Source organism: Ursus arctos, unplaced genomic scaffold, assembly GCF_023065955.2.
Source record: "Ursus arctos isolate Adak ecotype North America unplaced genomic scaffold, UrsArc2.0 scaffold_32, whole genome shotgun sequence".
Taxonomy (NCBI): Eukaryota; Metazoa; Chordata; class Mammalia; order Carnivora; family Ursidae; genus Ursus; species Ursus arctos.
Genome location: NW_026623008.1, coordinates 24,404,991 through 24,417,015, shown reverse-complemented (window position 1 = coordinate 24,417,015; position 12,025 = coordinate 24,404,991). Strand labels below are relative to the sequence as shown.

Here is a 12,025-nt window from a genome sequence, read left to right as displayed (position 1 = left end):
GCTGTTTTGGTCATGGTCTTGATTACTATTTTAAAACAAAAGTTTACTTCTGAAAAAAACTAGGATTCTTTTTTTCTTAAGATTTTATTTATTCATGGGGCGCCTGGGTGGCACAGTGGTTAAGCGTCTGCCTTCGGCTCAGGGCGTGATCCTGGCGTTGTGGGATCGAGCCCCACATCAGGCTCCTCCGCTGGGAGCCTGCTTCTTCCTCTCCCACTCCCCCTGCTTGTGTTCCCTCTCTCGCTGGCTGTCTCTATCTCTGTCGAATAAATAAATAAAATATTTTAAAAAAAAAAGATTTTATTTATTCATGAGAGAGAGAGCACAAGCAGGGGGAGGAGCAGAGGGAGAAGCAGGCTCTCCGCGGAGCAGGGAGCCCAAGGCAGGACTCGATTCCCGGACCCTGGGATCATGACCTGAGCTGAAGGCAGATGCTTAACCAAATGAGCCACCTAGGAGCCCCAAAACTAGGATTCTTCATACTTATCACTACCTGCTACTGTGTTTATTTTCTACTAGACCGATGCTCAGACCTTGCCTAGGCTGTCCACTTTGTGCCCTTAGCCTTCTCAAATCCAGGCCCCACATCAGAATAATAAAGTTTTCAAAGTATCTTTTACACCCAAACGCTCTCGGACTTTCTAGATGGTCACCAGGCAACACCAAAGATTTCCAGCTTTGCTTTATAAGAAGAGGGGTGCTCCGAATGATGGAATCTTTTGTATTTTCTATATTTCTAATTAGCAAACACTAGAGTGAGAGCTGTCCTACGAAGATGCAAGTGTAAGAACGCTGGCAGATCCAAAGAAGAGACACTCAGGAGCGCCTGGGTAGCTCACTCAGTTGTCCGTTGAGTGTCCAACTCTTGATTTTGGCTCAGGTCATGATCTTGGTCAAGGCTGTGAGACTGAGCCCCGTGCAGGCTCCATGCTGGGCGTGGAGTCTGTTTGGGATTCTCTCTCTTCCTCTCCCTCTGCCCCTTCCCCACCCTCCTTCTCTTAAAAAAAAAAAAAAGAGAGAGAGGAGACACTCAATCTCCCTGTATTAATTGTATGTTTTAGGTGTACATATATATACAGAAAATGTATTACATATTTATCTTATATATAATATGTAATTTATACAAATACATAGCATATCATATAGAATTATATATGCTATATAATATAAATATATATATACATATATACATATATATACATATGTATATACACATATATACATATATATATATTTGTGCAGTTTTTTCTTTTTAAAGATTTGTCAGAGAGAGAGAGCACACAAGCAGGGGGAGCAGCAGGTAGAGGGAGAAGCAGACTCCCCGCTGAGCAAGGAGCCCTACGTGGGACTCGATCCCAGGACCCTGGGATCATGACCTGAGCCGAAGGCAGACGCTTCACCGACTGAGCCACCCAGGCGTCCCAACTGGTGCACTTTTTTAAATGGAGACAAAAAAACCAGTAATTTATTTTCATGTACAATAAAAATCAAAAAGAAATGTTCTTTAAAAAGTTTTTTCTACATTTAACTACACTTATCAATGAGTGACAGTCCTAACACATGCTTTATGAGATAAAGAGCCCGAAGATGGGTCAATGCCCTTGCTGCCTAAAATATGTTCTTAATCTGAAAAATTGATCATGCATTCTACCTTAACAGAAGACTCCATTCTCTTCCATTCTGACATTGTTGATTGTTACAATCAATGCTTATTGTTACAATAAATGGACCGGTCATTCAGGCTCATCAACAGTTCCCCGTTCCACCTGCCTAAAGGCCTCTGCTTGAGGTCAGAAGTGGGGTCTTCCGACGGCATCAAGAGACTGTGGCCTCCGCAGAGCAATGCAGCACACGCACGTGGCTCTCTAGGCTCCCGGGAACAGATGAAGGGGCGCAGCCTTCATGACAGCATCACCTTGACAGACACTGCCTGAGGCCGAGGCAGGATCGAAGAGTCCGCCGTCCAGAAGCAGACAACTTGGCAAAGCAGACTAACTATCCACGATCAGCATAACAGGTGTTATGACCTCAAAACCAACGAAAGTGACTTAAGTGGGGTTCATTTCTATTCCTAAAGGGCATATGAGAAGACCCTTTTCTTCTTTGATCTATACCTCCAATCCTCAATTTAGGAGGCTATATTTGAACCGGGAATCAGATATTCCTTAAATGGTACCTTTCCAACTAACCCTTCAGAATTCTGGGGGAAATGTTCATAGCAGCATTGTCCACAATAGCTAAATTGTGGAAGGAGCCGAGATGCCCTTCAACAGATGACTGGATTAAGAAGTTGTGGTCCATGTATACAATGGAATATTACTCAGCTATCAGAAAGAACGAATTCTCAACATTTGCAGCAACATGGACGGCACTGGAGGAGATAATGCTAAGTGAAATAAGTCAAGCAGAGAAAGACAACTATCATATAATTTCTCTCATCTATGGAACATAAGAATTAGGATGATCGGTAGGGGAAGAAAGGGATAAAGAAAGGGGGGGGTAATCAGAAGGGGGAATGAAGCATGAGAGACTATGGACTATGAGAAACAAACTGAGGGCCTCAGAGGGGAGGGAAGTGGGGAAATGGGATAGACTGGTGATGGGTAGTAAGGAGGGCACGTACTGCATGGTGCACTGCGTGTTATACGCAACTAATGAATCATCGAGCCTTACATCGGAATCCGGGGATGTACTGCATGGTGACTAACATAATATAATAAAAAATCATTTTAAAAAAAAAGGTATTAATGGAGTATATCATGCTATTTTATAAGGAATGTCTGATGAATCAAACTTTTTAAGAATGCAATAGGCCAGCAGAGTGGGGAATAGAGAGAAGGGCAGCACTAGGCCTTTGGATGAATAAAACATAAGCTATATGAAATCATACTTAAAGTACTGTGCAGAGGTCGATATACAGTAATTCTGATTTTTCTTACTTTAATATATGTGCATTGTAGAGTGATAAAAAAATAAAAATTAATACAAAAGAAAACAAAAAAAAGAATTCTGGGGGAGGAAGGAAACTATAAAGATTTAACACAGATATAAACTTATGAATTATCAAGGAAATTTTAAAATAATATCTCTATTGGGGCTCCTGGGTGCCTCAGTCGGTTGAACGTCCGACTCTTGATTTCGGCTCAGGTCATGATCTCAGGGCTGTGGGATCGGACCCCGCGTCGGCTCGGCGCTCAGCCCGGAGTCTGCTTGTCTGCTTGAGGATTCTCTCTCTCTCCTCTGCCCCTCCCTGCCCCGCCTCCCCCCCACTCTCTCTCTCTCTAAAATAAATAAATACATCTTTAAAAAATAATAAAATAATAGTTTTATTGAAAACAGCATGTGACTGGCCCCACCTACAAAACTGCTCAGAACAATTGCCAACAGATATTCACTGTGCCTTCCCGGGATCATGTACTCTTCATGGCCGTTCGTTTGGTAAATAGGGTCAGTAGAAATCTGTCCTCCTTCCCAACAGGATATAATTGGGTAAATCAAATTTGTAACCATGACCATGCCAGAAATGTCACATTTAAAGACAAATATCGGGGCGCCTGGGTGGCACAGCGTTAAGCGTCTGCCTTCGGCTCAGGGCGTGATCCCGGCGTTATGGGATCGAGCCCCACATCAGGCTCCTCTGCTAGGAGCCTGCTTCTTCCTCTCCCACTCCCCCTGCTTGTGTTCCCTCTCTCGCTGGCTGTATCTATCTCTGTCGAACAAATAAATAAAATCTTTAAAAAAAATTAAAAAATAAAGACAAATGTCATTTAATTAGGCATGACAAGCCTGAGAGTGTAACACACGGACCGTCCTTCCCATGTGGGCATGTGGCCTCCCTGGGAACCTGCACTGGATCCGGCTCGTGGAAGCCCAGCCTTTAAGGTGACAGAAAAAGTTACTCCTGCCAGCCCGAAACACTGACAACCAGGGGGGTTCTGCAAAAGGAAGGGACCCTTACCATGACCGGCTGGAGAGGCACCGTCCGACAAGGCTGACCTGCACGGTTCGAGGTTTCTGATCTTAGATAATATCCTAAGAAATGTTTTCACACACAGAGATTAAGATGATGACCCAGGGGTTCTGCGAAGTCTCCTGACAGAGGTCAGGTCTGAAGCCCCAGCACCATCGGCTCTGATCCTAACAGCCAAACAACCAGCAAGACTTCAGTTATTAATCACCACCTCAGGCCCGTGTCCAGAAAACTGGCCAAACTTAAAAAAAAAAAAAAAATCAAAGTAGTGACATGCATCAGAAAACTGCTGGAACAAACTGGCTGTGGTCCAGCCTCACGCCTCGGGAGGCACAGGAGCGAGAGGACAGAGGCCTTGTCCTGCAGGCACTCTGCCACTGCTGTCTCACTGTCCGACGTACGCATGATGCCTCCGAGGCTGAGAACTAGACAAACAAGGCATTCTGCGCCCTCCGATAAAGCCTACAAAGACGATGGACATACCGGAGAAAACCACAACAGTAGTAACAATCAAGAAAAAACCCTAAAAGCAAAAACTAGGGTCTCTCTGTCTCGCATCAGTCCCCCAGAGAGAGAAAACTTGATCGCTTCCTGCACGTTACAAGCTTCACGCCGAAACCACGTTACCCCTGACTTTCACAAAGTGGCACTGGCCAGCACACGGCGACACTCTCAGGCACGACCCTCGGCTGGGGCGGGGGGCGGGGGGCTGCGTTTCTCCCCCTCTGAGGGGATAAACTGCAATCTGGGTAACCTTCGGTTTGTTTCTTTAAATACCTATGGTATTTTTATTTGGCGAGTGGCGAGTCAGCCTTCCTGATGTCTGCACTCCCCTGTAAAAACCTGTCTTTCCTTAAAGCATTGATACTCCCCAATCTCTCTTTCGCACACTCCACTAGACCGTATGCCTCTGAGGGCAGGGATTTTTGTCTGTTTTGTTCATGGCTGTGTTCCCAGCACCTAGAATCGTGCCTATCTTAGAGCAGAGGCTCTGTAAGTATTTGTTAAATGGATGAATCGTATGCCCTATAAAAGAGAGTTCTACTTACGGCACAAATGCCCAGATGCCTATATTACGTGCCACACGATGGGGATCTGGGAATGGAGGGGACCAAGCCCTTGCCTTCCAGAGCCCCCAGTATCTTCGGGGTGGTGGACAAGGAAGGCAGCACAGACAAGACAGCCTGCCACTGCTCTGACGGGGATGCAAGGGGCCTGTTGGGGTCCCAGGAGGACTTCCTGGAGAAGCTGAATGGAGAGATGGCCAGGAGAGGGCCAGAGACACAGCATAAAGAGGGCGGAGGCTGTTTCAGGTAAGGAACACGGCAGATGAGAAGGGTGGGAAGGGTGACACAGTAGTGACAGCAGAGGCCAGTGAGGTCTATAAAGGTCATATCATCAAAGGCCTCAAATGCCAAGGAAAGGAGTTTGGTCTTGACCGTCAGGGCAGCGGGCCCCTGGAGAAGGTCGTTGCCCCTCCCCTACCAGGTCCACGCACCGGCGCAGGTGCCGAGCTGAGACCGGCTGCGGGGCAGCACCAGCAGGCCACTCACCTGGTGTGCTGCTGGAGGTGGGAGAGCTGTCGGAAGGACTTATCACAGTAGGAGCAGTGGTAGGGCTTGACGCCCAGGTGGATACGCAGGTGCTGGGCCAGGTAGGAGGCGTTGGCGAAGGACTTGGAGCAGTGCGGGCACTTGTGGGGCTTGGCCTCGGTGTGTGACTTGGAGTGAATCTGCATCTCAGACTTGGTGAAAAAGGTCAGCGGGCACACCTTACACCTGTGAGGCAAGAGGCACATTCGCACCTGGGAAGACCCCCGGCCCTCCGCCCGGAAGCGCGGGGGACCTCCCGCAACACACCGACCTCACACCCGACACACAGCTTTCTCGTGAGGAGCCGGGGGGGGGGGGGGGCACAGGCCCCCTGGGGAAAGCCAGGGGGCGGGCTCCCAGCCTGGACACCCTCCAATCTGGAGAGAGGCAAAGGCTCTTCCACGGGGCGGGGGGGGGGGGGGGGCATTCACAGCCGCAGGGGAGCGCTTTACACTTCCCAGGGGAGAGAGGCCTGGCAGTCCCGGGGAGGGGAGGTGTGCCTGGGGCCACAGCCCGTAACACTCAGAGTAAGACGTTCTCCTCCTGGCCGCATGTCAGAAGCATCTGGGGGCTTTTAAAGAGGGCTGACTGGCCCTCTGCATGTCCCCCCATCCCCACCCCAACAAATTAAATCAGAATTTCTGGAGGTACGGTCCTGGGCCTGGCATTTTCTGAGCGCTCCCCAGAGGATTCTAACTTGAGGGTTGAGAACACTGCTTGAAGGGAGGACGAACGGACTCCCCTGGCTCCAGGCTCTGGTGAGGTGGGCCCCCAGCAGCCCTGCATCAGCGTGGGAGGACAGCCCCAGCCCACCTGCGAAGGGGCTGTGGGTGGGGCTTGTCAGGAGAACCCTGCTCCTCCGGACCTGGCACCCACCCTCAGCCCCTGCGGTCCCTCTTTCCCACCCCAGCTGCTGGGCTCCTAGGGCAGCCCTTGATGCGAGCCTCTGGCTCAAGCCCACGTGGACCCCCTCCCGCCAAGACCCCCACCTGTATGTCTTGCCCTCCTTGGCAGTCTCGCCTGAGGCCAGGATGGGGTAGGGGACTACGAGGACAGGCGGCCCCCCTGGGTTCTCCGCCTTGATCTTTTTGCGGCCGCGCTCGGACTTGGGGGGGCCAAGCAGGCCGTGGCCCTGGATTGTCTTGATGGAGTCCAGGAGGGGGGGGCTGGTGATCCCTGAGATGAGGGTGGGGGACGAGGCGATGAGGCGGCTCTGGCTGGTGGTGGTGGGTGTGGACGGGGTGCTGGTACCCGTGCCCGCGTTTGACTCGGACGTGCTCACAGCCGGGGTCCGAGAGGAGAGCCCCAGACCTGTGGAAGACACGGGGGGGGGGGCAGCTGCAGAGGCCTTTCCAAGCCTCCCCTTCCCTTCGTAAATTACCCAGGGTGACTACATGAGAGCCCGTGTATGTGTAAGAGGCCTGACACACCGAAGGACTAAATTGGATTGGTAACAGAGGTACTTTGGAAATACTTCAAACCATAGGGAAAAAAACAAAAAGATGTTCACTACTATGTTATTTGCAACAGCAAAAAATTGAAACATGCAACACTAGGGAAGGGGTCAATGCCTTGTGATCAGTTTTCTCTACCGAACATTAACTGTCCGTTAAAAAATTATGTTTGTAAAACAACACACACACACGAAACAAAAACAGCGTATGTATGCACAGAAAAAGTAAGTAGGAGAGGGAGATGGACCAAAAGTCATGTGGATAGTACAAGTGGGAGTAATTTTTTTTTTAAGTTTTTTGGCTTAACTGTACTTTGATTCTTTGACAATGAACTTTTTTTAAAAACTTCTGTAATACAGGGGCGCCTGGCTGGCTCAGTCAGAGAAGCAGTGTTTGACTCTTGATCTCAGGGTTGTGGGTTCAAGCCCCACACTGGGTGCAGAGTTTGCTTATTTAAAAAAAAAAAAGCTTTTGGGGCGCCTGGGTAGCGCAGTCGTTAAGCGTCTGCCTTCGGCTCAGGGCGTGATCCCGGCGTTTCGGGATCGAGTCCCACATCGGGCTCCTCCGCTGGGAGCCTGCTTCTTCCTTTCCCACTCCCCTGCTGTGTTCCCTCTCTCACTGGCTGTCTCTCTGTCACATAAATAAATAAAATCTTAAAAAAAAAAATAAAAATAAAAAAATAAAATAAAATAAAATAAAGCTTTTATCCTCCTTTCTGATGGCTGAGTAATATTCCACTGCATATGTTGGCCCGGTGACGGGTATTAGGAGGGCACGTACTGCATGGAGCACTGGGTGTTATACGCAAACAATGAATCATGGAACACGACATCAAAAACTAATGACGCACTGTATGGTGACTAACATAACGTAATAAATATACATATATATATACATATATATGTGCACATATATATATAAAAGCTTTTTAAAAAGGGAAAAGGAAAAAAAATAAACTAAACTTTTGTAATAAAAGCCATTCTTTTAAAAACGAGGGGACCTAGAAACATTTACAGTATCAGGTGAAGCAGACAAAAAGATGAAAACGGTATCTTTCATGTGACTAACAAATGCTTCTTTTGAAAAGAAACCAAAAGTCTATCCATCGAGAAAGGTAAGATCCAGAGACGGACAAGCGTTCATGTCACCTGCTGCCGGTGGGAGTACGCATTTGTCACCCTCAAGGGAGGGCTGATGGGCACAAGCCGTTAAAATGTCACACGTACATAACTGCTCAGGAAGCAACGGGACTTCTAGAAATTGCCCATAAAGAAATATTTGCACATAAGCACAAAGATCTGAGTAGATGGACCTTCTACGTGACCACACTGGACACCACCCGTTTGTCCTCGGCAGGGGCTGTGTCAAGAGATGTAGTCTGTCCTCACTACGAAGGACTGAGCAGTCACAAAAACAGGAAAGATGCCGAGCGGTGGTGGAGAGAGAACCCAAAAGTGCTGTCGTCAGGTGAAAAAGCAAATCGTAGACAGTGTGCACCCATCTATTTAAAAAAACACACACCTAAGCTTCCTATGTAGGGAACAGACAATACAGATGTGTGTGCTAATACACAGAAATAGATCTGAGAAGACACACCCCACTAAATTTGTGTATAAATTGTGGCTCGCACTAGGGAGCAAGAATTTTCTGGTAAAAGGAGATTTTCATACTTCGTCTATCTGCTTCTATATTATTTGAATTTTTTACCTGGTGAATTCATCCACTTTTTATATCTGTGATTAAAGGATAAAACAAAATAAATTATAGAGGAAACATATGGAAATGCTAACAGTAGTAGGACTAGGGCTAATTTTTTCTCTTCAGCTTGTCTGCAATTTCTACGTTTTCTATAAGGACTATGAATTACCCTTATAATTAAAAAAAAGCATTAAATATGCTTATGATAGAACGGTGAGTAGGAAAAGCGAGTTGAAGTCATGGGCACAGCCTCACTACAAGCTCAGCAAAACACACACGCATATTAAAAAATAAACAGAAAAGATGGAAAAGGAAGGAAATGAACCAAAAGGCTCTCCTAAGCTGCTGGGTTAGGAGCTGGGGATTATGAGTGGGTTTTTTTCCTTAGTTTCTCTTTTTTCCAAATTTCCCTTAATATGCTTATATTACTTTTTAATATTACTTTTATAATGAAAAAATAAATTTAATAAAATCATAATAAGGGGGGATGTGCAGAGTGTGGCTGGGGCCTCGGGGAGGCTCACTGGGTCCCATAATTCCTGGGCGTCTCTGAGAGAAGGGAGGAATGAGGAGAGAGGCAGAGGAGACAGCTGGAGGCAAGGGTGAGTCAGGGGAGGAACAAAAGCCTGGCTGCAGTGTCCTCTAGAGAAAGCCTGTCCGCCAGGCTCTAAGGTAGACATTGGGGCAGCCCCGGCCGCATGACACCACCTCAGGATGTCCCCGACACCCCAGTCTCAACCTACCCAAGACTGAGCTCACCTCTTTCCCCACCCGGCTCTTCCACCTGATTTCACCTCCCTGGCAGTGCCTGGGCTGCTCTCTCAGTTCTTCCCCCTCCCCACCCCTACAGCCCGCCCAGCCCCAAGCCCTGTCCATTCCCCTCAACAAGTCTCAGATCTGTCCCCTTCTCTCCGTCCCCGCTGCCACCACCTGATCCAGGCCACCACTCTCTCCTACAGATCTCCCTGCCTCCTTCCTTCTCCCAGCAAGCCAGTCCCCACCTCGCAGCCAGCCCCAGCTTTGCAACCCAAATCTGAGCATTTCCCTCCCTACTTAAAAATCTTCCCCAGGGCAAAGTCCAAACTGCACAGCAGGTCCCATAGGGCCCTTCACATCTGGTCTGCTTCCTCTCTAGAGACCATCTAGAGTCAAGGGTCATGAACACATGGGCTCTGGAACCACACTGCCTGCCTCTGCCTCCTACTGACTGTGCAACTCTGCCTCAGTTTCCTCATCTGTTAAATGGAGACGTCAGGGAGAACATGAAACTGTTGTTTCCTAAGTCAGACACCGTCGACTGCTCAACCTAATACTAGCAGTGCACCCCACAGGGCTGCTGGGGGTAATAAATGAGCACTGCTGGCCACACACAGACGCTCACCTGGAGTCAGCGGCCATCATCATCGTTTGGCCCTCCCACCTGGGCGGACCGTCCTACTCGTGCTTTCTACACACATTCCCGCTTTGCACATGCTGTTCCCTCCTCCTTCCACATGCACATCCCTCGTTAACAGCCAACCTTTCCCGGCATATGGGCCCCTTCCCTCACCCCCGACAAGTCTGGTCAGGGCTTTTCTCTGGATTCCCTAAGTTTCCAGCAGGCAGCGCCCCCCCCCCTGGTCTGGGCCATTTGGGAGGATGGGTCCTCCCAGGACCGGGGCCCCCTGCGCCCCGCCCCCTCCCGGCCCGCAATACCTGTGACGGTGCTGGTGGCCGGCCGCGCGTGCAGCGCCACGTCGGGCTGCGGCACGGCCTGCGGGTGCAGCCCCGGCACCTGCTGCAGCTTGGGCAGCGACATGACGGCCTGGCTGCTCTCGGCCGGCGCCGGCGGCACCAGCAGCGGCTGCTGCGACGAGGCCGACGTGGGCGGCAGGTGGGGCGGCCGGATCTTCTCCGCCATCAGCTGCTCCTTGATCTTGTTAATCAGGACCAGGTTGTCCAGCTGCGGGCAGGAGAGGAGAGGCACTGAGGGGGCTGGGGCCACGTCCGACCCCTTCCCGAGGCTGCCGGTCCCCCGCCAGCCGGGAGCCCCGAGCCCCGCTGGCCGAAGCCCTGGGCAAAGCAGAGCCGCTCCAAAAGGGGGAGGGCGGCCGGAGGGCGATGCTTGATGCTCAGTCTTACCTGGCTGGGCATGGTGGGAGGAGGGGGCCAGAAGTAGGGGTTGTTAAATCGAGGCTCGGCCATCCTGCAGGGAGAGAGCGACTGTCACAGGGTCCCTCCCCACCAGCCTGGGGCAAGCTCCCATCAGCCATGCCCACTCAAGTCTGGCCCAGTGTCTGGGACCCCCGCCCGCGTAGGACCCTCACCCTGCAGCAGAGCAGACCCCCTCCCAGGCCAGGGCAACCAGGTCTCCAGGCTGAAAAGTCAGGAATTCAGTGTTTCCCTCCGTGGGCCCCAGAGGGCAAAGGTCAGAGACAGACCAGCTATGCTCCCAGTGCCCCCATCATCCTGATTCCGGCAGACCAATCCCCATCCCCCAGGAGGGCCCAAGGGGGCAGAGCCCACCCCATGGACCCATGGATTTCACACAGAAGCCCCCCACCCCCAACCCACCCCCACTCCCGCCAGACAGAGACACACTGGGGAGTCTTGGGGCAACTTTGTAAACGGCCACAGAACAGAGGCAACTGCCCGACCCTGATCCCTGCCCTTCTGACTGCTGCCCCCTGAAGGGCAGACATCCTCATCAGAACAAGGGGGCAGCCTGGGTCATCAGATACAGCCACTCTGAAGGGCAATTTGGCACGATGGTTTACAGAGGCCCAAATGATTACTGCCCTTTGACCCAAAAAATTGTACCTCGGGAAAGCTGTCTTCAAGAAACAAGCAGAGACACGTGCAACATTTTACCTACAAGGATGTGTCAGCACACTGTGCTTAAGGAGGGACTTGCGGAGGCCTGCGGCTAGGGCAGTTCGGGGCTCTTCACTAGAACTATGTGACAATCTACTGGTGGCCCTCACCTCTGGCAAGTTCCATGGCAGGCCCATGCAATTAGAAGGCCATTCAACCAGAACAGCGTGAAGGACGGGCCTTCAGAGCTATTTTGCTCTTCCAGGGGATTCCAGTCTTCCTGCCACCCGAGAGTAAGTCAAGAAGTGACTTACAGGGACCATCCTGAACAGTCTTGCTCTCCATCAAAATTCTCCTATTGCTCTTTCTCTTACAGACATTACTAACTAAATACCTACGAGTATTGTTGCTTAAGTGAAACGGGTTTTTTTTGACAGGCAAGGCTAGAGTGAAGTGCCTTCGACCCCTTTTCCTGGTCCTAGAAGCCCAAGGAGCCCCTACTGGAATTGCAGGCAGAG

General features: G+C 50.3%; 1 protein-coding gene across 1 annotated transcript in view; it reads right to left on the bottom strand.

Annotated features, from left to right (window-relative positions):
- ZNF362 (zinc finger protein 362) overlaps positions 1-12,025 on the bottom strand; it is a 40,398-nt gene that overhangs the window by 10,739 nt on the left and 17,634 nt on the right. The window contains exons 3-6 of the mRNA XM_048221970.2: positions 10,836-10,899; positions 10,410-10,656; positions 6,552-6,873; positions 5,524-5,748 (exon numbers count right to left, since the gene is read on the bottom strand). Of these exons, the coding sequence (XP_048077927.1) occupies positions 5,524-5,748; positions 6,552-6,873; positions 10,410-10,656; positions 10,836-10,899 (858 nt within the window). The remainder of the gene's footprint in view (positions 1-5,523; positions 5,749-6,551; positions 6,874-10,409; positions 10,657-10,835; positions 10,900-12,025) is intronic.